Source organism: Ochotona princeps, chromosome 8 (assembly GCF_030435755.1).
Source record: "Ochotona princeps isolate mOchPri1 chromosome 8, mOchPri1.hap1, whole genome shotgun sequence".
NCBI classification, from domain to species: Eukaryota; Metazoa; Chordata; class Mammalia; order Lagomorpha; family Ochotonidae; genus Ochotona; species Ochotona princeps.
In genome coordinates this window covers 53,919,850-53,943,806 of record NC_080839.1, presented here as the reverse complement: position 1 = coordinate 53,943,806, position 23,957 = coordinate 53,919,850, and the positions used below count along the sequence as shown (strand labels likewise).

Here is a 23,957-nt window from a genome sequence, read left to right as displayed (position 1 = left end):
ATCAACCATCCCTTGGGTTTACAGGCTCAGTATATTTCTTCTTGTTATAAACCCAAATTTATTCCTGTCTCCCTCATCCTTTGTCTACTGTACAGATCTCCTGAAAAACATAGATGTCTTTGCTAGAGTCAGGTGGCCTTGTTTTGCCCTTACTAAGTTCATTTGCATATGTATTTTATTTTATTTTTATTTTAAAAAAAGATTTATTTTATTTTTATTGGAAATCAGATACACAGAGAGGAAAAGAGACAGGGAGGAAGCTCTTCCATCCGATGGATCACTCTCACGTTTCCCTGATGGTCTAGTGGTTAGGATTCAGCGCTCTCACTGATGGTTCACTCTCCAGGAGGCCACAACAGCTGGTGCTGAGCCAATCCGAAGCCAAGAACCCAGAGCCTCTTCCGGGTCTCCCACACAGGTGCAGGATCCCAAGACTTTGGGCCGTCTTCGATTGATTTCCCAGGGCACAAGCAGAGAGCTGGATGGAAAGCTGGGACATGAACCAGAGTCCATATGGGATCCCTGCACGTGCAAGGCAAGGGATTTAACCATAGCCTACCACACTGGGTCTGCATATATACTTTAAACATTTAATTCCCATAGTTAAGGCAAGAGAGTGATATTATATAGAATGCTCCCAAGAATATGCGATCAGATCATTACAACTTTTCAAACGTTCTGGTCAAATGTGTTTTTTGTAATTAATAATTTAATATGTTGCTCCCTGCAATAGACTGTATTTTCCTTTGAGTCAAGTATTGTCTGTTATTTTTTATGTATAATGATTTCATATTCAGGAATTTATCCTAGGGAAATAATCTGAAAAACATACAAAGATTTAAGCAAAAGGCATTATATAACTATAGCAATGTAGTTTATTATAATATTGAAAAACTACAAACAACATAAATTTACAACAAAATTAGTGTCAGGTAAATGCTGGCATAGCCCATGTTTTGTAGCTGTTCAACAGTAGACATTTAGAGCTAATTAAAAAGCTTTTGAAAAAAATGATGTAGTAATCTTGTATAATAAGGGGGAAAGGGCAGAATCAAAATGTGATGTCAACCATATAAATTTTATGTCTGCATAGAATAAAATAAAATATGAATGTTACTGGTTACATTGAAATAATGTGATTTGGGATGATTTTTTTCTCACTATTTTTCTATGTAATGAAAACAATCTAAGAACATAAGTTATCTACTAAGAGGACTTGTAATTTAAAACTGATGGGAACCAGTCCTACAGTAATAGGTTTCATCATCAAAACTGCCTTTGAAAGTTTTCTAGAATTTTTAAGTCCCTGCTCGGTCTCTCCTCACATCAGAGAAAGTAACTCTTCTGGGTCTTTCCGTCATCCAGGAACCAGTAAGGAAACTTCCAGAACACCACGCTTCACTTTCACTTCCACAGGACCCTAGGAATGACTCCTGCAGGGAGTGCTCAGAACTGGGAGATTCACACTCAACATTCAACTTGCTCCTCACTTTCCTCTTCTAGATCATTGCATTTCTGGGAATCAATCAGGGGAACTAAAGCTTGCAAATGGAATTTGGCAGAAAAACTAGAATTCTTCCGCAATGACCCTGGTTTAGGAGAAAAACCCAAGTGATTACCTTGGCATCCTTGTCAAAAACACCTGAGCTTTTGCTGTTAGCGAATTTAGTGTTGTAAAAATTTGGCCTGCCTTCTAGAGGTTCCTGAGACATGCACATTTGTGCCTTTGTAGAGTTCTCAAGGTCCAGACACCCAGCTCCGGGTGGAGTTTGCTTCATGGTAGCCTCTTGACCTTAGTGATGAGGCAGAAAGGCAGGGGAAGTCTAAGTGAAAAAAAAAAACGAAAAGCAGAAATTGATGCAAATTTAGCTTTGAGGCCAGAAGCATGTAGATAAAAAAAAAAAAAAAAAAAAAAAAAAAAAAAAGAAGAAGACACTGACTAAAACTCATCTTAAGAAGAGTTAAGAAGCCAGAGGGGGGGAAAAAAGGAAAGAAAAAGAAACAGAAAGAGTTCGGACTCCTCTCCCCCATTTCCTTGAGCCTAAGAAGCCCTCTGTGGTACCCTAGGCCTCCAAGTACAAGTCTTCCCTGAACCTACCTCCCGTGGGAGCCCGCCCCCAGCGGCAGGATGGAGGAGGGATCATAACCTCTCTAGAACAGCTGCACGAAAAAATCAACGAGATGAGGAACGTGTTCAACTCGCTGGAGAACAAGGTAGAGACTATTTCTAATCCTGGGGGTGGGCTGTGGGCTGTCAAATGAGAAAGCTGAAGAGGGAGCCCAGAAAAGATCTGAAGACTCTGCCTTCCCAGTGTTTCTCATTCACAAAGGAGTGGTCAGGTTGATCTGGACCACATCACCAAGTAGCTACGGCAACTCCGCATCTAAGAGTCGTAGAATGGACATGTTGTGTCAGGTGTGTGATGGAGCTTGCAATGGCTTCCCCTCCCTGGCTGTGAAGTTAGTAAGATGACAGACACCCAGGGGACTCATAAAACAGGACAAGGTGGTGAGGAAATGGCTCAAGATGGTTCCAGAGTTTCCCGAGTCCCCATGGAAAGTGTCTGTTAGGGAATCATTCTGAAAATTCTTCAGTTTTGAGGGTTGAGACTGTACGGGTGAGAAGTCCTTTCGCTAAGTTTCTAGTGTCATCCTTTGGCTTTGGTGAAAACTCCACACAAACACTTGTGGGAGCAGTGATAATGAAACCTATTTCTGTTGGATAGTGGTTCCTTTGTTTTTTTCCCCCAGCAGAAAAGCAAAGTGAATGTGAGGACACAGAATGTCAAGTTCACTTGTTTCAGTTTTAAAACCTGTATGTATTTTGCTTTGACATTAGATAGCCATCAGTATGCTTTATTTTGCTCACAAAAGATGAATTCACAGAGAGAGAGAATCTCCAGATCAGGAAGTAGTTGACCGGGTGAGTTAAGAAAACGTAATGATTGAATTTGGACACGTGCCAAACATTACCACAGATATGAATTATAAGTAAAAATAATCGGAGAGAAAACTTATTCATGCTGCTTCTCAGTCTTTCTGGAAGGTTCTGCTTTTTTTTTTCTTCAAAATGATCTCTTTGGGACCTCTCATCCCTACTCCCAAACCTAAAAACCAACCCTTTGTGAAGCACAGTCAACCACCAAATCCAGTGTTTTGAAGATGTGATGTGGGCTAGATTGTTATAGAGAGGAAACTGACACTGAGAGTTGGAATCCTTTGGACATCCTGATTCTTTCATCGCTTCCTTGGTGGAAATTTGTAACAACAGAAAAGAAACTTCCAAAATTTCTGATTTAAAGAGGGATGTGGAGTGAAAAATTCCTCTACTTGGCAGAGCGTAAGATCAGAAATGTTAAGGAAGTAATATTGGTGTTAGTTGCTTGTTAATACATTATCAACTTACTGTCTGTTGAAATTGCTTTTTTTACTTGTTCAACAAATAAAACTGAATTTTGTAAGTACTCTATTTTCTCTATATTTTTATTTGTGCTTAACTTTTGATGGTTACCTATAGGAAAAAATGAATTAGAATTTATTGAATGCACATGTATTAAGCATGTGCTGTGGTTAGCTTCATTTACTAATTTTATTGTCAGTATAGCTCTGTGACATAGATATTATTAATAACTATTCTGCGGGTGAGAAAATTTCTGGAAAGAAGTCTTAGTATTTGTTACGCAGAGCTAGAATTTATACCCTACCTGACTTGACCTTTGTTCATGTGTACTCTACCTTGACACAATTTCCATGGTGTGCGAGTTGACCATGAAGTCCAGCATGTGCATTGCTACCTGACCAGGTGTGGCTGCTGAAGATGATACCATCATGGCCAACAGGCTGAGCTCCTACCAGTAGAGCTATTTCTGTGTCTTCCTTATGAATCAAAGGCCAGTGTTGGTGAAATTGCCATTGCCTCTTTTTGTTTTTATTAAGGTTTGCTTATAAAGTTATAAAAGAGAGATGAAGAGAGAGAGAGAGATAGATTTTCTATTCTTTGGTTCTCTACCTAGATAGCCGCAAAGACTGGGATTGGGCCAGGCAGAAACCAGGCGTCTGAAACTCCATTCAGGTGTCCCACATGGGTGGCAGGGGCCCAGGTACTTGCGGCATCTTCTACTGATTTCCCAGGTGCAATATCAAAGAGATGGATTGGAAGTGGAATAGCCAAGACTTGAACCATTGCTCCTATGGGGTGCCAGTGTTGCCAGGGTTGGCTTATTCTGCTGTGCCACACACAGGTCCCAGGATAGGGAACTTGTGCCTCCTTTTTCATGATGCCAGCCTTGAATATTTTTTTAAATAAATTATATTTTTCCTTTCTAAAACATTTCTTAGTTATACTGAATTTTACATTTATTATCCTTTACTTTCTTTTTTAAAAGATTTATTTGAAAGCAGCACTACAAGTTGAGAAGGATACAGAGAGAGAGAGAGACTCTTCTATCCATTTGTTCATTCCCCAAATGGCCATAGCAAAAGGAGTTGGCCAGATCCAAAGTCAGGAGTGAGGAACTCAGGTGTGCAGGGGCCCAAAACTTGGGCCCTTCTCTGCTCTTTCCCAGGTGCATTAGCAGGGAGCTGGATCAGAAGTGGAGCAGCCGGGATTCAAACCAGTGCTCCTATGGAATTTCAACATCTCAGGCGGTGACTTTACCTTCCAAGCCACAACACTGATGCTCCTTTACTTTGTTAAGAGAACAATAACCAGGGAGAATATTATCTGTCTCTTCTTGCACTGGATTCCAAGAATTACTGGAGCAAGTCTGCCTTGGTATTTTTCAAGCAAAAAAAAAAAAAAATGTTAAAACAAATAGTAGCTTGCAGGAAAGAGCTTAATGGCTTGTTTTTTGTCACTTCAAGATTTAGCACATGCTGTAAAAAGAAGACAGGCTTTCCTAGATGAATGAGGTCAAGGTGGCTTTAAATTATCTCAACTCAGTATCCTGGAAAAGTGTAGATTTGCAGGAATCTGATTTCTTGAACAACCAAAACAATAAGTTTTTTTTTCCAGGAATGAATGGTACCATATAGAGCCAATCATAGCAAAGGGAATTCACTTTTTGTGCTTTATTTAGTTGCAGGCCCTAGCCTCAGAACTCAAAACTGGATTCACAGAAGCAATGCAAGAGCTGACACGAATTCAACATGGAGAATATGCTTTGGAAGAGAAGGTTAAGAGCTGCCGATGTTCCATGGAAGAAAAAGTTACCGAGATGAAGAATTCCTTAAACTATTTCAAGGCAAGTCCCTCTTCTAGTTTCCTGCTGAAAAGAGAACCTTGGTCTTCGCTACAGGACTGGAAATCTTATCTTTTCCCATAGCAAGCAAATATAAGAATTGCCCTTCTAAGGCCAATACTGATTGTCGTGGAGAGGTAGCTAGTCTGTTTTTCTGTTTTGAAACTCTGATTATAGGCCACATTGGAGTATATTTTCCATTTGTTATTCATTCATTCGATTAAAATGTATAAAAGCTTATAGTGGACTGCGTATTGGGTTGTAACCCTTTACCCCACGTGCTACTTTGTGATACGCAGTTTGTATTCGTAGGAAGAGCTGAGCAATGCCATGTCAATGATCCAAGCCATAACGTGCAAACAAGAAGAAATGCAGCAGAAAATTGAACAGCTTCAGCAGGAGAAACGGAGAGAATCTCGGAAAGTCAAAGCCAAGTGAGTGTTTTAAACACTTCATCAGGGACAAGCATTTGCAGTCAAGTTGCCTGCATCTTAAGTCACATCCGCCTCCTGTCGCCAGCTTCTTGCTAGTCCAGACCCTAAGAGGTAATAGATAATGATGCAGGTAGCTGGGTCCCTGGCACCTATGTGAGGAATCCTGATTGAGTCTGGCTTCTGGCTGTAGCACTGGCTTGGCTCCAGCCATCCTAGGTGTTTGTGGAGGGAGCCAGCAGATGGGAATTTTACCTCTCTCCCCTCTCAAGTAAATAAAAATGTAAAGAATTCATCCTAGGCAAAACCATAGCCATGGTTTGTATGGCTGTACCAAGAATACCTTTCCCACCATCCATGTTTGTGTAACTACTTGGCCATTGCACACCACAGATTAGCACATTATGAGGCTGTCAAGTCACAGATATTGGTTGATACCAAAAATGGATGGTAACTATTCATGTAAAAGCATTTAATACAATATGATGTGAACCAAAATGATATGAAATGGCATGAATGCTTTTATTACAATTGTAAAAGCTCATATAGACAACTAGAAAGACATCTATATACGATTTATTTATTTTTATCTGAAAAGCAGATTTGCATATATAGAGAGAGATCTTCCATTTGCTTGTTCACACCCCAAAGGGCCACAGTGGCTGTAGTTGGGCTGGTCCAAGGCCAGGAACCAGGTCTCCTGTGTGGGTGTGGATCCCAAGGACCCAGGCTATTTCCAGCCAGCTTTCCCAGGCACATTAGTAGGGAGCAGGATGAGAGTGGATCAGGAGGACTCAAATTGGCACCCATATGGGATTCCAGCACTGCACTGGAAGTTTAACTTACTGTGCCACAGCACTGGTGCCAAGATACATATTTTTTTATTTTTAAAAGATGTATTTATTTTTTTTGGAAAGGCAGATTTACAGAGAAGGAGACAGAGAGAAAAGATCTTCCATCCAAATGGCTGCAACGGCTGAAGCTGAGACGGTCTGAAGCCAGAAGCCAGGAGCTTATTCTGAGTCTCTCACTCAGGATGCAGGGTCCCATGGTTTGGGCCACCCTCTTCTGTTCTCCCATTTCAGGAGCTGAATGGAAAATGGAGCAGCTGGGACACACACCAGTGCCCATATGTGATGCCAATGCCTGAAGGGGGATGATTAGTCAGTAGGACCATTGTGCCAGCCCAAGATACATATTTTTAAGCAATTATTATATTAAGATAGTGTGGTCATCAATTCTTTTTTCTTTTACAAGTTTTCTAAAATTCTATGCTTGAAGATAAATTTGTTAAACCATGTCTCAAGCAAATAGAATCAAGTAGTTTTTCCACTGAACAGACATAATCTTTACCGATATTTTTTTAATATTACATAAAATGCAGAATACAAATATGGGAAATATGGGCCCTGTGCGATGACTCAGTTGGCTAATCCTCCCACTTCAAGCACTGGGATCCCATACATGAGCTGCTTTATATCCTGCCTGCTCCACTTCCCATCCACCTCCCTGCTTATAGCCTGTGAAAGCAGTAGAGGGTGGCCTGAAGCTTTGGGACCCTGCATCCTCATAGGAGACCTGGAAGAAGCTCCTGGCTCCTGGCTTCAGCTCAGCTCAGCTCTAGCCATTGTGGCCACTTGGGGCATGAACTGCAAGATGGAAGATCTTTCTCTCTGTCTCTCCTTCTCTCTGTAAATCTGCCTTTCTAATAAAAATACATTTTTTTTATTAAGAAAAAGAAATATGGGGACCAATATTTGTGTGATCCTGGAGAGTGGATTTTTTTTCAGTTGAATACTAGTTGTTACTTAGTAAATATCACCTAGTGAAAATAAATTACTCCAAGCAAATTATTAGTCCTGGAAACTCCAAAGATCTTGGTGACAGAGAAGTCATTAACAGAAAAATAAGAGTGTGATATTTCATTAGAAGCTGACTTGTAGATCTTTGAAGTTTTTTTTTTTTTTCTGCTTAGGCATTGAATTAAGTTAATATACAAAATCAGCTGTTTGTTTCAGGCATTTTCCTAAGCTGCAAACTGACTCTCCACATAGTCTATCATGTAGTAAGAACTGACACAGTTTCGCCTACGTTTCTCCTCCCCAGGAAGACTCAAAAAGAAGAACATGGCTCCCAGGCGGGGCCTGCCCAAACACAGGGAAGCCCGTTCCGTTCCATCAACATCCCGGAGCCTGTGCTTCCCAGTGAAGATCTCACCAACCTTTTACCTGCTCAGGCCTATGAAAAAGGTACAGTTCGCCAACCTCATGGAACTCCCCGAGGGCTTGCCCCACGAAACCCAGGGCTTTCCTAAGAATGGGCTTAAATCCTCGACTTTTTCTAGAAGGAAAATAGGGCATTGAATTATTTTTCCTGTTGTTACTGAAGCCTACAAGAATTTAGGGGATCTAAGAGAACACAGATGGCTTTCTCATTTTAATGATTTTTTTTTCCCTTGGGGGGAAATATAATCTGGATTCTTCTAAATTTTAGTTGAATTAAAGAACAGTTGTACAATCAGTATTATACAACTTGTGAGTGGGACTATTTCTAAAAGTTATTTGCTCTAATAAATCATGCTTTTAGTGGTCTAATTCAGTAGCTATGATTGGCCTCTGAAGACCAGATCTGGTGCTGTCTTGGGCTCAGTCACTGGCCACACCTCTGATCTTAGTGAGAGAGGTTAGGGCGTGGCACACATGAATACTGAAGAACCTGCCTTCCCCGAGGGACGTCAGTTATTGACCTGTGTGGAACTCAGGAAGAAGAAACTAAATAATGTCTGCTACATCCTTGTACTCCCAGCAAAGCACCCAAACACAGAAAAATGGGTGTAGGCGTTTCCATTGTTTACATGCCCGTTTTTCCTTCCGTTTTGGTCTCTTGTAGAAAGTACTAAAAAGACGGGCCCAGTGTTTTCTCAACCAAGTGAGAGTTCCTCGAAGGCAGAGTGAGTGATAGGCAGCAAGTTGGTTTCCACAGTTACAGAGATTGAGTATGTTCTGAGTAGCTGAATCTGAAAACCTGGATCAAATTGCTTGCATGAGTGTGCTGCAAAATACAGACTTGTTTTCCACCTTTTCATTTTTCTTTTTTTTTTTTTAAAGATTTATTTATTTTATTACAAAGTCAGATATACAGAGAGGAAGATCTTCCATCCGATGATTCACTCCCCAAGTGAGCCGCAACAGCCGGTGCACGCCGATCCGATGCTGGGAACCTGGAACCTCTTCCGGGTCTCCCACGCGGGTGCAGTGTCCCAATGCATTGGGCCGTCCTCGACTGCTTTCCCAGGCCACAAGCAGGGAGCTGGATGGGAAGTGGAGCTGCCGGGATTAGAACCGGCGCCCATATGGGATCCCGGGGCGTTCAAGGCAAGGACTTTATCCGCTAGGCCACGCCGCCGGGCCCCACTTTTTCATTTTTCATTGTTTAGCCGTTGAGTAGTTATTTTAGGAACTGAGAGGCACAGCCTGGAAAAACTGGGTTCATCTGAGGAGTGGGTCCACCACAAGTGGCTTTGTTTTCTCCATGACATGCAGAGGACCGTATGCTTTCAAAGATTGATCCTTGCTGGGGGGAAAAAAACAGGATGCACTTGTGTTATATATATCTATATAACTATATAGATATATATAGATATATATAATTTTGAATTATGTGGTACAATTTGGTATAGACTGGGATTCCCCCCTACAAACTCCCAGCCCCTGACAGATTTTACCCATTTTACTGCAATGGTGGTAGTCCTTCATATGGAGTCATAAAAGACAGGATGAACTTGTAAGGTCAAAGTCAGCTCATTGCCAAGCCTAGGGCAGATAAGCATGTTCACAGATCTGAAAGAGAAAATTAGATTTGCTAAGCAAATTTATGCACCTTTAGTCCTGGGTGGGGAGAGCGGATTATCGCAGGATATGTTGCCTCCACTGAAAACAGCTGATCTAGATGGTTCTAGCACCTGCATGGGTTTAATCTGTTTGGTGGCAACTCCCCCATTCTTTTCTGCTATATAGATGTGGTCAAAGTTTCTTCTACTGAGTTGCTTCAGTACTTTGGAGATATTGGGCCATAATAATATATTATAGATACATTTGGTGGAAACTTTTGTTAAAAATTAAAAATTCAAACTTGCAGAATCAGTTTGCTCATTTTTAATGATAAAGTGGCTCTGCTGTTATCTCTTACGTCCAAATGCAATAGTTTGAAATAGCAAACATTCGTTCTCTCATGGTTACTGGGAGTCAGGCAGTCTGTGCCTGGATTAGCTCAGTGTCTCCCAGGAGGCTGGCCTTTGCTGTCATGTCTGTGAAGGTCCCCACTCAAGGCCCATCTACTTCCGAACTTACTGACAAGGGGAATGGCAGTGAATTGGGCTTGTGGATTGGGTTTCTCTCCACTGCTGCCTTACAACACGGGTAGCTGCGTTTTCCCCGAGCAAGTGGTGTAAGAGATTGCTCGAGGCAGAAGCCACAGTCCAAACCTCACCATGGAAGTGGCATTTCATCCTTTCTGCCACATTCTGTTTATTAGAAACTGATCACTGGGCCCGGTGCAACAGTGTAGCAGCTAAAGTCCTCTCCTTGAAGGTGCTGGGATCCCATATGGGCGCTGATTCTAACACCAGTGGCCCCGCTTCCCATCCGGCTCCCTGCTTGTGGCCTGGGAAAGCAGTCTATCACAGCCCAAAGCCTTGGGACCCTGCACCCATGTGGGAGACCCAGAAGAGGCTCCTGGTTTCGAATTGGTTCAGCTCCAGCTCCAGCTGTTGCGGCCGCTTGGGGAGTGTACCATCGGATGGAAGATCTTCCTCTCTCTCTCCTCTCTGTATATGCCTTTCCAATCAAAATAAATAAATCTTTTTTTAAAAAAAGAAACTGATCACTAAATTCAGTTGCCACTTGAGGGAAGAGAGTACATGAAGGCATGAATGCCAAGGGGTGGGATTAACTGGGGTCATTTTAGGGGCTGCTGACCACAAATGGCTAGCCCTCCTTTTGAGAAGTCAGCCCCTGATGCCAAAGCTTCATTTATATGCCTTTTAGCTGTGTTACAGGACCAGCAGGCAAGCCTGACTTTTCCATACACATGGAAGCCATCAGAAGGCTAAGCAGCAAAGTGACAGAGTCTGACTTAGCTCTTGTCTTACAAGTCAGAGTGAAAGAACTATACTATAGTAAAAATACAGGGGAACTGAGTGAGGAGGGAGGGAAGTGGGGAGGGGATAAGGGAGATCTCAGGACCTATGGGACTGTGTCATAAAAAATGATAACAGTAAAAAGAAGTAAAATTAAAAAAAGAACTATATCATGGAATAAATAAATAATCTTCAGGAGATGAGGATAAAGTACATATGAAATAAATGGATTTTATCTTTTGCCTTGGTTATAAAAAAAAAAGTCAAGTCTGAGTGGACTTTTCCTTTGGTTACTTCCGCCACCAAGAAATTTTCAAGAACCTTGTCTTCTTTTTTCTTTCCTTTCTTCCTTCCTTTCTCTTTTTTCTTTCTTTCTTTTCTTTCCTTTTTAAAATGCAATTGGTTTCCCACCCCTGGCCTCATTTTGCTCAAAACAACCCCAAACTAACCTTTTTGAAAGATATGTTCAACTATCCATCTTCTCTTGCCTTCTTCCCATTTTTTCAATCTTCTCAGTATTAGCTTTTATTGTTACCTCTCCACTGAAGCTGTTTTCTTTTTTGATCGTTTTTGACAGCCCAGATATCTGCCATTTTGAAATGTTCTCTTCTTTTGGCTCTCCATGTACTTCTCCCATCTTCTTCCTGTTTGCTGGCTGCTCCTTTTTGGATTCTCATTTTTGGTTCCTAAAGCCTCAGAGTAAAGTTTTCCAGCATATGCAGTGATTATCCTTTGATTTATCCTGCAATGTATCACTTTTATTTATCTTGCCTCCTGTGTTTTTCTCTGTATTCAAGCCCCTGGTACTCTTGGAGACCGTGCGTTATGTTGTATTTTCCCTGTCTTCTGGCCTTTCACACGTGTTCTCCCCCTCCTCGTCTCCCTCTAGCCTTCACTTTTTCAGGCTAACTCTTACAGACTGGTTCCCTAGGCCAGGGTTTTAACGGATACACTTCAACATGAAACCGATAAACTATTGCTAAAATCCAGCTCTGGTTCAGCAGGGCTAGGTAGAACCCAAAATTCTGTATTTCTCACAATCTCCCGCATGATGTCAATGCTGTTGCTCCGTGGCCCACATTTTATGTCAGAAGATACTAGAAAATCTCCTGACATCAAACTTCCTCAGGTGCAATCCTTCCTCTAACCCATTAAATCCAGGTTAGGTACCCATCTAATACACTCTCTTTCACCCGATAATCCTCTGCTCATCCATCCATCCACCTATCCATCCACCTATCCATCGATCCACCCATCCACCCACCCATCCATCCATCCATCCGTCCATCCATCCATCCATCCATCTATTCACCAATCCATCCATCCATCTATCCACCAATCCATCCATCCATCCACCCATCCATCCATCTGTCCATCCACCCACCCACCCACCCACCCATCCATCCATCCACCCACCCACCCATCCATCCATCTGTCCATCCATCCATCCATCCATCCATCCATCCATCTATCCACCCATCCATCCATCTATCCACCCATCCATCCATCTATCCACCCATCCATCCATCTATCCACCCATCCATCCATCTATCCACCCATCCATCCATCCATCCCAGGTACTGTTTCAGGTGTTGGAATGTAGACAAGTTCTTGCCTTAGGGAATCTTTGTTCTGAGGGGAGAAGACAATGAGCATGACAGGTAAAGCATGTAGTATGTTAGATATGGATCAATTAAAAAGAAAATAGAGAGAGGCTGTGATTTACAATACAGTGCCAGGTAAAAGCTGAAGGATGTGTGAAAGTTAGCTATAGATACTGAGGGGAAGCCACAGTGGGATATCGCAGTGGAAAGAGTTCTTAGCAGGTGGTGATGGAAACATAACTGACAGCCTCAAAGAACAGAAAGACAATAGAGCCAAAGCGAAGTGATCAAAGGCAGAAGACTGGAGGTGTGGTGAAAATGAGAGGAAAGTGAGAGCAAAGGAGGGTGGGGTGGGGGACAGATCGTCCAGGGCTATAGGGTCATCAGAAAGCCTGGCTTCTCCATGGACACAGAAAAGCCACTGAAAGGCTAAGTAGAGGAGTAATAAAGTCTGACTTACATTTGAATCATGCCTTTCTCTTTTCCTTATTATCATCAGCATCACCACCAACATCATCACAGTCAAATAATAATGCAGAACCCAAAGTATGCCAAAGGTTACGCTAATTACATATACTAACTGACTTAATTCTTAACAGTAATCCTATGAGGCAAGTTCTACTAATATTTCTTTTTTAGATATGCCACTTTATATTGTGATTTTATTTATCTAGTCACTTTATGGCTGTGTCACCACTATAAAATTGTAAAATCTGTGTGCTGGTCCCCTGCACCAAGCTCATGAAAGGTGTTTAGTCTGTGTTAATGAACACCAAGTGGGAGCTTTTCTCTTTTTTTGCAGCCCAAGATTCAAGATCCATCCACGTGGGAGATGGTAATGTGAAGGGAATGATGGGTCCTGGTAAGTTGCGTTTTGTTTTCTTCTAGTAATTCAGCTCTTCTCTCATCTATCTTTCCTGCTTCTACACATTCAGTCTCAAATCAGACATGAAAGAATTCAGGCAAGATAAGGCAAGTGCTTACTGAGTTTCCTAGGTGTGTGGAAAAGAGGTCAATGACTCCTTTAAACCCTGGATGGAGAAGGACTGGAGAGATTTACCAGGATTTTTGATTCTTTCCTGCTCATTTTAATGGCTCATGAATTAACATTTTCTGGAAACTCACAGGCAAATGTATAAATGACATAATTTTCATGGATCCTACACACTTTATGATTTCCTTCAAAAGATAGCTTCCTATAGAAAGATTTCAACAGGATGTTGGACAGTATCCCCGCCCCATCCTTTCCTTCCAACTCACTTTCTGCACCTTGCCATCATCAAGGTCAAGGGGATAAACTGCAAAGGAAGACATTGTCCTTGGCACACTTCCTCCTCTTGTTTCTGTACTCTGGATACAAGGTGTGCCCACCTGAAAGGAAGCAGATACGAAGAGGCAATACCTACTACAATAGAGTCGTGATATTATTTTATAAGCTTATTTTGTAAAACTACTGACTTAGAAGGGATATGTACAAAGATGAGAGAATTTACAGACCTGAAACAGAGGAAACTTTTGAACATTAACAAATATAAATATGTATTTTTCTATTTTATTTTTATTTTTGATGATGTTTACATAGTTGACCAGGGTGGGAAGGGTCAGGGACTAGGAGGGTATGGGTAAAAATGTTGTTTCCAAATCTTCCCCCTCTTCTTCCTGTATTAACACATATGTTTAATCCCAAGGGATAATCACACTCTAACGGAAGCATACGAGTTAAGAATTAGTAACAAAAAAATAAAACAGCTCTTGAAAACAGATGCTCATTTTTCAGGAGTGAATCCAACAACTCCAGAAGCCGACGAAAACCTCAAGTCTTGCCTCTCAGCGGAAATCCCCTCCAAGGGCCACCTCTCGTCTGGCGTGTGGAGGCAGCCCAAGGAGGGCAAGGAGTGGGGCGAGGAATATGTCACCAAGGACCACCCGGATAAACTCAAGGAACCTAGCCCAGGGAGACACAGCTCGTTGGAAAATGTCTTAGGTGAAACTTCCTTAGCTGGTAAGTTTCAAGAGAGGGGGCAGGCTGAAACTGTACTGAACAGAATGGAGCTAGGGTGGAGAACCCAGAGTCCCAGCAACTTCAGTGCGGCAGGCAGAGGCGCTGGGTTCCTTTTCGGAGGGCGCCCACAGTGGGCACCGTTGCCACTTGTTGATGACATTTAGTGATGTGGTGCTTGGGAGGAGCAGGGGGAAGCTATAGCATGGTGAAGAAGAGGGCAGAATATTGGGAATTATCCAGTCAGTGTTGTGGCACCCTCCGTAGGCAGAAGTGTTAATTGTCTCCCACCGAAACAGCAAACGCTACAACCAATTCTGTCCCTGCCCATAGCACTCCTTTTCTCTCTTCTTCCTTTCCCTCATCACATGAATTCATTCTGAACCCTCCTTGTGTGTCAGCCTGTGATACTTCCCTCCAGTGGACTCTGAGGATGAAATAAGTGACAAAATCAAATTGTCCTGAAAGTTCTGTTACAAAGAACAGAGGTAACCACTTGAAAGTCTTTCGGTAGTTTGTTCTGATACTGGCTTCTACATTTCAAACAAAAAGTTTGTGCTGATACTTTTTTTAAAAGTACCTCATTGAGGTTAAGCCTACAAAAAGTAACAAAAATCACAGAGCTTAAATTTAAGCTCATTGGCTGTTCATGCATTTATCCCCCTGGATCACTACCCAGATCAAGATAAACAGTATGCGTTTCTGTTTTACCCTAGAAAGTTCTCTCATGCGTTGGTCTGGTCAGAAACCTTCCAAAGAACCACACTTGCAACTGCTACTACTATAAATTATTTTTGTCTATTTTTAAACTTCATGTACATAGAGTTTTAGGGTGTATAAATTTTGTTCCTGTCCTCTTTCTCTCAACATAACTTTTAAAGATGTATTTATCTATTTACTTGAAAAGCAACAGAAAAAGGAAAAGAGAGAGATGGTTCACACACCGACTCACTCCCTCAAATGCCTGCATCACTCCAGGGGAGCCAAGCGGACACGAGGAGCTCAGAAGTCCAGCTCGGTCTCTCCCACAGGTGCAGAAACCCAAGTTCTTAGGCCATCATTTGCTGCCTCCTAGGCGTGATCTCGGAAGTTGCATTGAAAGTGGAGCGGTCAGGACTTGAACCAGATACCCCGTCAGAGATGTGTATATGTACACACACACACATACACACATGCATACATATGTACATATTAACCCCTCTCTGTGTTTCACTTTGCAGAGTTACAGAGAGGGGGACAGATAGACAGTGAGATCTTCCACCCACTGGTTCACTCTTTAAGTGGCCACAATGGCCAGAGCTAGGTGGGTACAGAGCCAGAGCCAGGCCTTCTGCATAGATGCAGGGACCCAAGCAATCGAACCATTCTCCATTGCATTAGGATGGTGATGGACTGGAAATGTAGCAGGAAGGATGCAAACCTGCAGCATTGGATTGCTGACACTGCAGGTGGAAGCTTAGCCCACAATGCCACGGCACCGGCCCTGCATATATCAAGTGCCTGTTGAAGTTATTTCCCATATTCTAAGCTGGGTTATCTGTCTTTTTATTATCTAAAGTACATATTGTGGATATGGATTCTCTGTCAGAAACCTGTATTAAGAATAGTTTGTTCCAGTCTGTAGCTTGCCTTCTCACTTTCTTAACGGTCTTTGAAAAGAGCACACTTAAAATACACATGAAGTTCAACTTGCCAATTTCAAACTTTTAAACTAGCTTTCAACTTTCATGTCCTCCTCAAAAATCTTTACCCACACCAAGGTTTTAGAGGTATCCTCATGTTTTCTCATACATTTTAATGGTTTTAGTTCTCACATTTTTTTTTTAAAGATTTACTCATTTTATTACAGCCAGATATACACAGAGGAGGAGAGACAGAGAGGAAGATCTTCTGTCCGATGTGTCACTCCCCAAGTGAGCCGCAACGGGCCAGTACGCGCCGATCCGATGCTGGGAACCTGGAACCTCTTCCGGGTCTCCCGCGTGGGTGCAGTGTCCCAAGGCATTGGGCCGTCCTCAACTGCTTTCCCAGGCCACAAGCAGGGAGCTGGATGGGAAGTGGAGCTGCCGGGATTAGAACCGGCGCCCATATGGGATCCCGGGGCGTTGAAGGCGAGGACTTTAGCCGCTAGGCCACGCCGCCGGGCCCTAGTTCTCACATTTTGATTTGTGACTTTTCTCGAATAAATGTTGATGCATGGGCTAAGGCAGGGGTTTAAATTCATTTTTAAAAAAACTTTTATTTGAAAGGCAGATTTTAGAGAGGAAGAAAGACAGAAAGAGAGGTCCTCCACCCACTGTTCACTCCCCAGATGACCACAAGAGTTGAACTGGGTTGACCCGAGGCTGGGGATCCATTAGCTTCTTCTGGGTCTCCTACGTGGGTGCAGAGTCCCAAGGCCTTGAGCTTTCATTTATCCCATTCCCCAACGGAGTGGAAGCGAGGGTACCAGTGTTAAAGGGTGGGATCTATGCACCGGACATAGACTCAGGTTATTGCACCTGCTTCCAGCATGGCCAATCATGTACAGGTTCTGTGGCGCCGGATGTGCCCTGAATTTTCTGCAGACTGGAACATCAGTGTTGCCTTCCCTCACTCTGCTGAACAACGCCCTGCCTGCATTCTGCCCTCCATGTTCCAAAGATGTATTGATACCTCTTTTTGTTACTTTCAATACCCTTTTACGCATTTCTGTCTTTTCATAGAATTTTTGAGAAGGAGTAGATAACAAGACTTCCCTCTTTGGTTTGTTTTCTAAAGCTAAAAGGCAGACTGTAGCCCTAGAACTGCTTGAATCTGAAAGAAAATATGTCATCAACATCTCTCTGATCCTGAAGATAAAGGCAACATTCCAGGGCTCAGATGGAAAAAGGAATTCCAAAGAGAGAAGGTATCCATGTATTCATTGCCTTTGCTTTTCAGATTCCTTAGGAATTAAGGTAAGTTGTCCATTGTTTCCACTTTGGGAATTCTGGGGTCTACAAAGAAATCTAGAAACAGTTTTTGCAAAGAAAATGGGAAGTGAGAGTAGGTGACCCCTGCAAGTCTCAGACCATATAGTGTCTTGGGCCTTCTGTGACCCTGGCTTGTATTTTGAGAACTTCGAGGAAGAGTGTGAACAGACAGGGAGGCATGGCTCTGTGCTGCCACCTGCCTCTTCCTAAGGGTCTTGGAGCTCACAGAGAGCTACTCCATTCAGTGGCCACTCCATCTGTGATGAGGGGGCGGTGAAACCCTGGCCTTGAACCTCTGCTGTTCACTCAGGTGATCTAGCACTGGGTAGTAGGAGACCCTCTGCTCTGGAGCGGTGCTGCTGCAGAATGGGCGATGGACAGTAGCAGTGGGCCTGGCCCGCTTCCTAATGCTTCTGGATCCACATCGTTCATAGTCTTCAGATTTTTTTCCCTCCCTGTTGGGAGAAATTCAGAAGGAGGAAAGTAAAACCCAGTAACAAACAAAATCTAATGTAATGATGATGTAGTAATCCAGGATAATAGGAAAAGACTGATCTAAGCGAATGGCAAGTCTGGATAATGGACTAATGTGGACAAGATGTATTATTACTTAACGTATCCCATCAATAGATACTGGTATGTTGCAAGTTGTTAATCTACCTGAGGAAGTCCCTAACTGTATTTTCCTGCTCTTATCATACTGCCCTCTCAATTTTACTTGACTTTGCAATTACTTGAAAGTTAATATTGCTTGACCCAGCAATATCCCCAGTCACTTCAGAAGTCACTTAGAAGTCGCTCCATCTAGCTCAATGTTGGAGGTGAGGATTTAGTGCCTGACAAACCCACTGTGGCATAACTGTTTTCAAGAGCTGCTTTCCTGCAAGCCCAAGACAGACATCATGCGAAAAGACAAGCAAGGGTAACAGTGTGACACAGAGAATGCTGTGACCAACAGCGACTCTCATTTGGGCTTCACCTCTTCCCAGTGACCCTGTTCCTACTGAATTTTGCTTTTTGAACTTCTCCCTCTAACTTGTTCTGTCCTCCTATTGCCTTGTTCCTCTAGACCTTGGAAACTTCTGAGGTCTTCTTCGGCTGTCTTGCTGATGCCAAAGGTCTGCTCGGGGTTCATTGATCAGATCTAGAGGCCGGTCTCATCCTGGTCTTGCTTCGCTTCCACATCTGAGATTCCAGACCAGCAGCATCTCTTCCTCATCTCTGAAAGGCACGGCAAAGGATTAGATCAAAACTTTTGAAACTAGGAAATCTCTGAAATAAAAGGAGTTACTGAGCTGTTAGTGTTACTAAGTAGCAGAGGCTCGGCTGGCTTGAAAGAAACGGTGGAACCTGGGGCATGCTCCCTGGGTCACCGGCAGCAAGGCTAGGTAGCAAGTGAAAAAATACGTCTGTCAGGTCTAAGAAACTAGAGTATTTTGTGATGAAAATGTTGATGAAAGAAAGTGTAGAAGCATATGGTGCTTACATTGCTCCTGCACTGGCTGTTGTGCGAAAACAAGCAAAGTTTTGGGATGGAAGGGCAGTCTAGAAGGAGCAGTAGGTATTAGTTTGTGGTTGGAGCTATACGCAGAGTGAGATGGCACCTCGGTGATTGTATTGTTTTGCATCAGGCGATTCAACACATGCTTTTGTTGGATGCAGAACAGCGTCTTACATTGTTGCTGCCGTGGTTTAGCCCAAATCCTTTAGCCAAACAGCTTCTCTTGTCTCCCTTCTCTATTTTCTGGCCTTGTAACTAGGGCATCTCAGACCACTGCCTTTATCAGGGACAAGGAAGGGTGGAGGAAGAAAGACGTGCTTTCTCTGGAACATGATACCCAGGCCTGAGGGTGAAATACTTGACTTATAACTCCATGAGCTCATCAGCACCCTTGTGAACTGCTCTGCCTTAAAGCCCCCGTGCCCATTAGTGCCACCACCCGAACAGGGGGCTGTCCAAGCCTGTCCCTGTGTCCTTTCCACATTGCACAGCTTCTTACACATTTCCCAGAGAGCCAGAACATGCCCAGAGAGCCAGAGCAGGCCTATTCTCCTCCTATTTCAAAACTCATACTACCTTCTTGAACAGCTCATAAGTTCATCCTTCACATCTTCATTGACTTGCCAGGTAAGGGTGCTAAATATCTTCTTACCTCACTGAAGACTCAAACCTTTTCTTTATTTTAAGAAAAAAACTACTTATTTTTGTTGGAAAGGCAGATACACAGAAAGAAGGAGATACAGAGAGAAAGATCTTCCATCTGCTGGTTCATGCCCCAAGTGGCCTCTGTGGCTGGAGCTGAACTGATCTGTAGCCAGGAGCCAGGAGCTTCTTCCAGGTCTCCCACACAGATGGCAGGGTCCCAAGGCTTTGAGTCATCCTTTACTGCTTTCCCAGGTCACAAGCGGAGGGGCGGGGTGTAAGGGAAGTGGAGCAGCTGGGATATGAGCCAGTGCCCATATGGGATCCTGGCGTATACAAGGCGAGGATTTAGCCACTAGGCTACTGCGAAGGGCCCCTACTTTCTACTGTTCTAAGGTATTCTCTCTACCTGTCATGAAGGAAAGAGGGGATCCCTCTCCCAAATCCCTTGAGATTAAAAACAATTCAATAATAACACAACCCTAATGAATGTAAGGTAATAGTCATCTCATCATATCCACGTGAATTTTACTCATGTTAGTGACTTGCTAAGTTAAACTTGTATTTCTCTTGTCACAGATAAGGCAAAGAAGAAAACTTGATCCTGTTCATCGTTACTGAGTATGAGTTGGCTTTCTCTGAGCTTAGCAGCTTACCCCCTGTGTGCATTCGGTTTAGCTTTTCCCTACTCTCCTTCACTCACTCTATTCTTTTATTTCCGAGCTTTTCTGGAACCCCCACGCATACTTTAGGCTGCTAGACCAACTGACTGAAATCCAGAGTGAAGTGACATTGCTACTTTTCTCAGTTAGTACTTTTCTTACAGAAAACAGAAAAACTTGGTAGTATCTGCAACCCTTCTCACGGCAAACTCCATGCCCGCAGCACTTTCTACTCTGTTGCAAAGTGGCCTGGGCTGAAAATACCACCCACTGCAACTATAGCCTGACACTCACCCACGCCTGTGGCTACCAGCACTTTGGGTTTGCCCAAGAATAATATGGATTTCTGAAGGCCCTGCTCAAGCCAGGCTTGACCCTGGATGAAGGACTGGAGGCTGCAGGCCCGTGCTGCCTGCTGAAGGCTGGGCAGAACTTGTAGGCTATTGTTTGTTGTCTGGACAATCACAGAAATGTTGATTTTGGGGCATTTGTCATCATTGTGACTCACACAGAGTCACGACCACAGAATTCCACAATCCCCGTTTGAATGTTTGTGAAGGGACAACGATTAGCCCTGCAAGATGGCCTTATAGCCTGATAAGGCAAATGCTGGAGCCACGCCTGCTAGGAACTCAGTCCAGCTTGGCTCTACGCATCAGCATCAGTAGCGCATATTGAATTATCCAGATCCATTTCCTGTAGTTGTCACCTGTGGCTGCTCCATCTCAGGAGTTACAGTGGCCTACAACATGAAACTGGCAAGAACTGATCTATGAATCTGAACTTACCCAGGAGCTTCCCTTGAGTGCTTTTACTTTGGTTTCCCTCAACATGTATATACAATAATTGTTAGACGTGGAAATAACTTTGAGGACTTTTAGAAAGACTTGACTATTCTTGCTATAACTTCATTCCCAGTAAGGAATTAAAAAAAAATTCTGAATGCCAAGTACTTTGTGAGAAATTGTTTCTGGACAGCAAGTCTGACACTAGACAGTGAAATGAATTGCATCTATACTTCTTGCTTCTCTCCCTCTGCTCTCTAAGTCGTGACTCACCTTCTTCCTGATTTCAAATAATGTTTTTGTTCAATTTAAAAAAATGTAAAGTGTGTTTTCAATAATTGGTACAGGACTCACTGTTGATCATTAGAGCATCAGCCTTCCCTGATCCAACTCTGAAATTTCACATGCTCACCTGGTTGGCCAACCCTACTCTCCAGCTCTGTCACTACATCACAGTGTTGATCAAAGTGTATCAATATTGGTCACAGTGGATCAGAAGACAACACTGCAGAGAGGGGAAGGGAAAGGAAAGCAAAGGAACATAGAGAATCCAAAGAATATTACTTAGCCTGTATGGGCAACTCATGAAGTCAAATGTCACCATGGTGTCCTAACGTCATTTATAATCACAGCGGGACTGTTGCCCAACAGAATTCACAGCCTCTGTGTGCGTAGCCTTCTTGCATAGCTGGGCCTGTTGCTGATATAGCACCTTGCTCTTTCCGTGTAACCTGTCTTTCCCTCCATCAGGTTGATAGGATTTTACCAGTCTGTGTGTCCTGGCAGCCCACTGGAATGATCTTCCAAATGCACTGTTCCATTCTTAAGAACACCATCCTCTCGTGTTTATGGATCAGCTGGGCTCTGGGTGCCCCATTCTTGTATGCTTGTCTTTTCTGAGCTCCAGCCACAGGGGGTCTATTCTGCTTGGAAATGGGTTGGAAAGTCCTCCTGTCAACCTGGTGTCCTGTGGTCTGCTTGTCATCAGAGCACCCTGTCCATGAATTTACACTCATCAGACCCCAACAGATTGAAATAAATAAATCCAGCTCTCAGGGATGAAGAGGCCATCATGTTCATCTTTGCTACACTTGTAATCTTGAAAGAACAAAGGATACTACCTTCGGGTCCCCCAGATCACTGCATTAGAGGTCAAATTCTTCCCTGGTAAAACCAGTTGTCTTCGGGGTTTTCTTTCTCCTTTCTGTAGGCCCCCGATCACTCTGCCGTCTGTCCTTTCCTGCTATAGTTCTCTGCCTCCCCTCGATCCCATTATTCTCTGACTCCTCTCTTCTTCCCTTGATTTCCTCCAAAAATGTGGGGCACATGGGGAATAGAGGAGAGGCAAGTGAGGACGGAGAAGGGGTTCCTTGATCTCACCAAGCAGCAGGCCAAGCCTGGTCTGGATCCTCCCCAGGCAAGACTTGTCCTTGCCTAGAGTCCTCTTACAAATCCAAGGAAAGGGGAAAGGAACCCTTTTATATACTCTACCTCACTAAACTTTGTTTTAAAATGTATTTATTTTTATTGGAAGGTCAGATTTTTTTACAGAGAGAAAGAGAAACAGAGGAAGATCTTCGATCCACTGGATCACTCCCCAAGTAGCCTCAACAGCCTGAGCTGAGCTGATCCGAAGCCAGGAGCTACATGCTTCTTTTGGGTTTCCCACATGGGCGGCAGGGTGCCGGGCTTTGAGCCATCCTCTACTGTTTTCCCAGGTCACAAGCAGGGAGCTGGATGGGAAGTGACACATCTGGAACATGAACCAGCGCCCATATGGGATCCTGGCGAACGCAAGACAAGGATTTAGCTGCTAGGCTACTATGCCAGGCCCTACCCCATTAAACTTTTAGAGATCAGCTCTGAACAGGTGTTTCTACTTGTAATGGTCTCCTATCCAGGAGCTAACTATGATGAATTATGGTCAGTGTGCTTTAAATGCCATCATTTATAGCACCAATTAGATTATTTGGTATATCAAATTGAAATAACTCCAAAACATTGGGGAAAAAAATCTCTTAGAATATCCATTGATTGTTATACAATTGAGAGTGTGTGAGAGATTGGCTTTTTAAAGATTGGATGATTTGTTTCACAGTAGTCAGAGCTGTCACGAAACGGGTTGTTTCATACTCTGAGGACAGCTGGAGTTAGGTCTCCAATGCCCAGCTTCACAGAAAGCTCCTAACATAGACCTGCAAGTGGGACCTGCTCTATACACTCCTTTTTTCTCTACACTTGATTGGTATGATTCTCTCTGTTCTGTTTTAAGCCTCTTCCCTGGCTCTTTACGATACCTTGTCCAGCAGCACCTGGATTTGCTTCATGCACTGCAGGAAAGGGTCCTGAAGTGGCCACGCCAAGGAGTCCTTGGAGATTTGTTTCTTAAATTAACCAATGACGAGGTAAGGCGCCTACCTCCCCCGCTGTACATTTTAATTATATGGCTATGTGTCTCATCTCATTCCTCTTTCTTTTTTAAAAACAGAGAATCTAGAATCACTGAATTCTAGAGCTAAAGGAATCACTAAGACCTAAGCTAACCTCATTCTGCAGAAAATGAATCAGGTTCAGAAAGATTAAAATACTTGGCTGAACTCACCAAGCTAATTGGGTAGTTGGAGATCTGTGATTAGAACTTCATTAGGTCTTACAACTTCAAGTTTGTAAGTTTATACTCTACCATAAGTGTCCCCATTCAGCAGGTACATGGTGTACATGTTGAACATTTGTGAGAATTCTTCTAAAAGCTTGCAGAAAAACGGGATAAAGAATATATCTGGGGTAGGCATTTGGTGTAGCGGATTAAGGTGCCTTCGGATGCCTACCTCCGTGTCAGAGTCCCTGGGTTGCAGCTCTGCCTCTGCTCCTGCTTCTGCTCACCCTCAAACAGCTGATGAGCAATTAAGTGCCTCGGTCCTCACCACCCCCACGAGACCCGGCCTAATCCTGGCTCTTGTGGGCATATATAAAACATTCCTTAAAATAAAATTGAAATCCAT

The 23,957-nt window shown here is 43.2% G+C and overlaps 1 protein-coding gene across 1 annotated transcript in view; it reads left to right on the top strand.

Annotated features, from left to right (window-relative positions):
• ARHGEF33 (Rho guanine nucleotide exchange factor 33) overlaps window positions 1-23,957 on the top strand; it is a 64,282-nt gene that overhangs the window by 19,396 nt on the left and 20,929 nt on the right. The window contains exons 4-10 of the mRNA XM_058668043.1: window positions 5,079-5,247; window positions 5,557-5,674; window positions 7,778-7,920; window positions 13,215-13,274; window positions 14,190-14,414; window positions 17,172-17,301; window positions 23,228-23,360. Coding sequence (XP_058524026.1) covers window positions 5,079-5,247; window positions 5,557-5,674; window positions 7,778-7,920; window positions 13,215-13,274; window positions 14,190-14,414; window positions 17,172-17,301; window positions 23,228-23,360 — 978 coding nt within the window. The remainder of the gene's footprint in view (window positions 1-5,078; window positions 5,248-5,556; window positions 5,675-7,777; window positions 7,921-13,214; window positions 13,275-14,189; window positions 14,415-17,171; window positions 17,302-23,227; window positions 23,361-23,957) is intronic.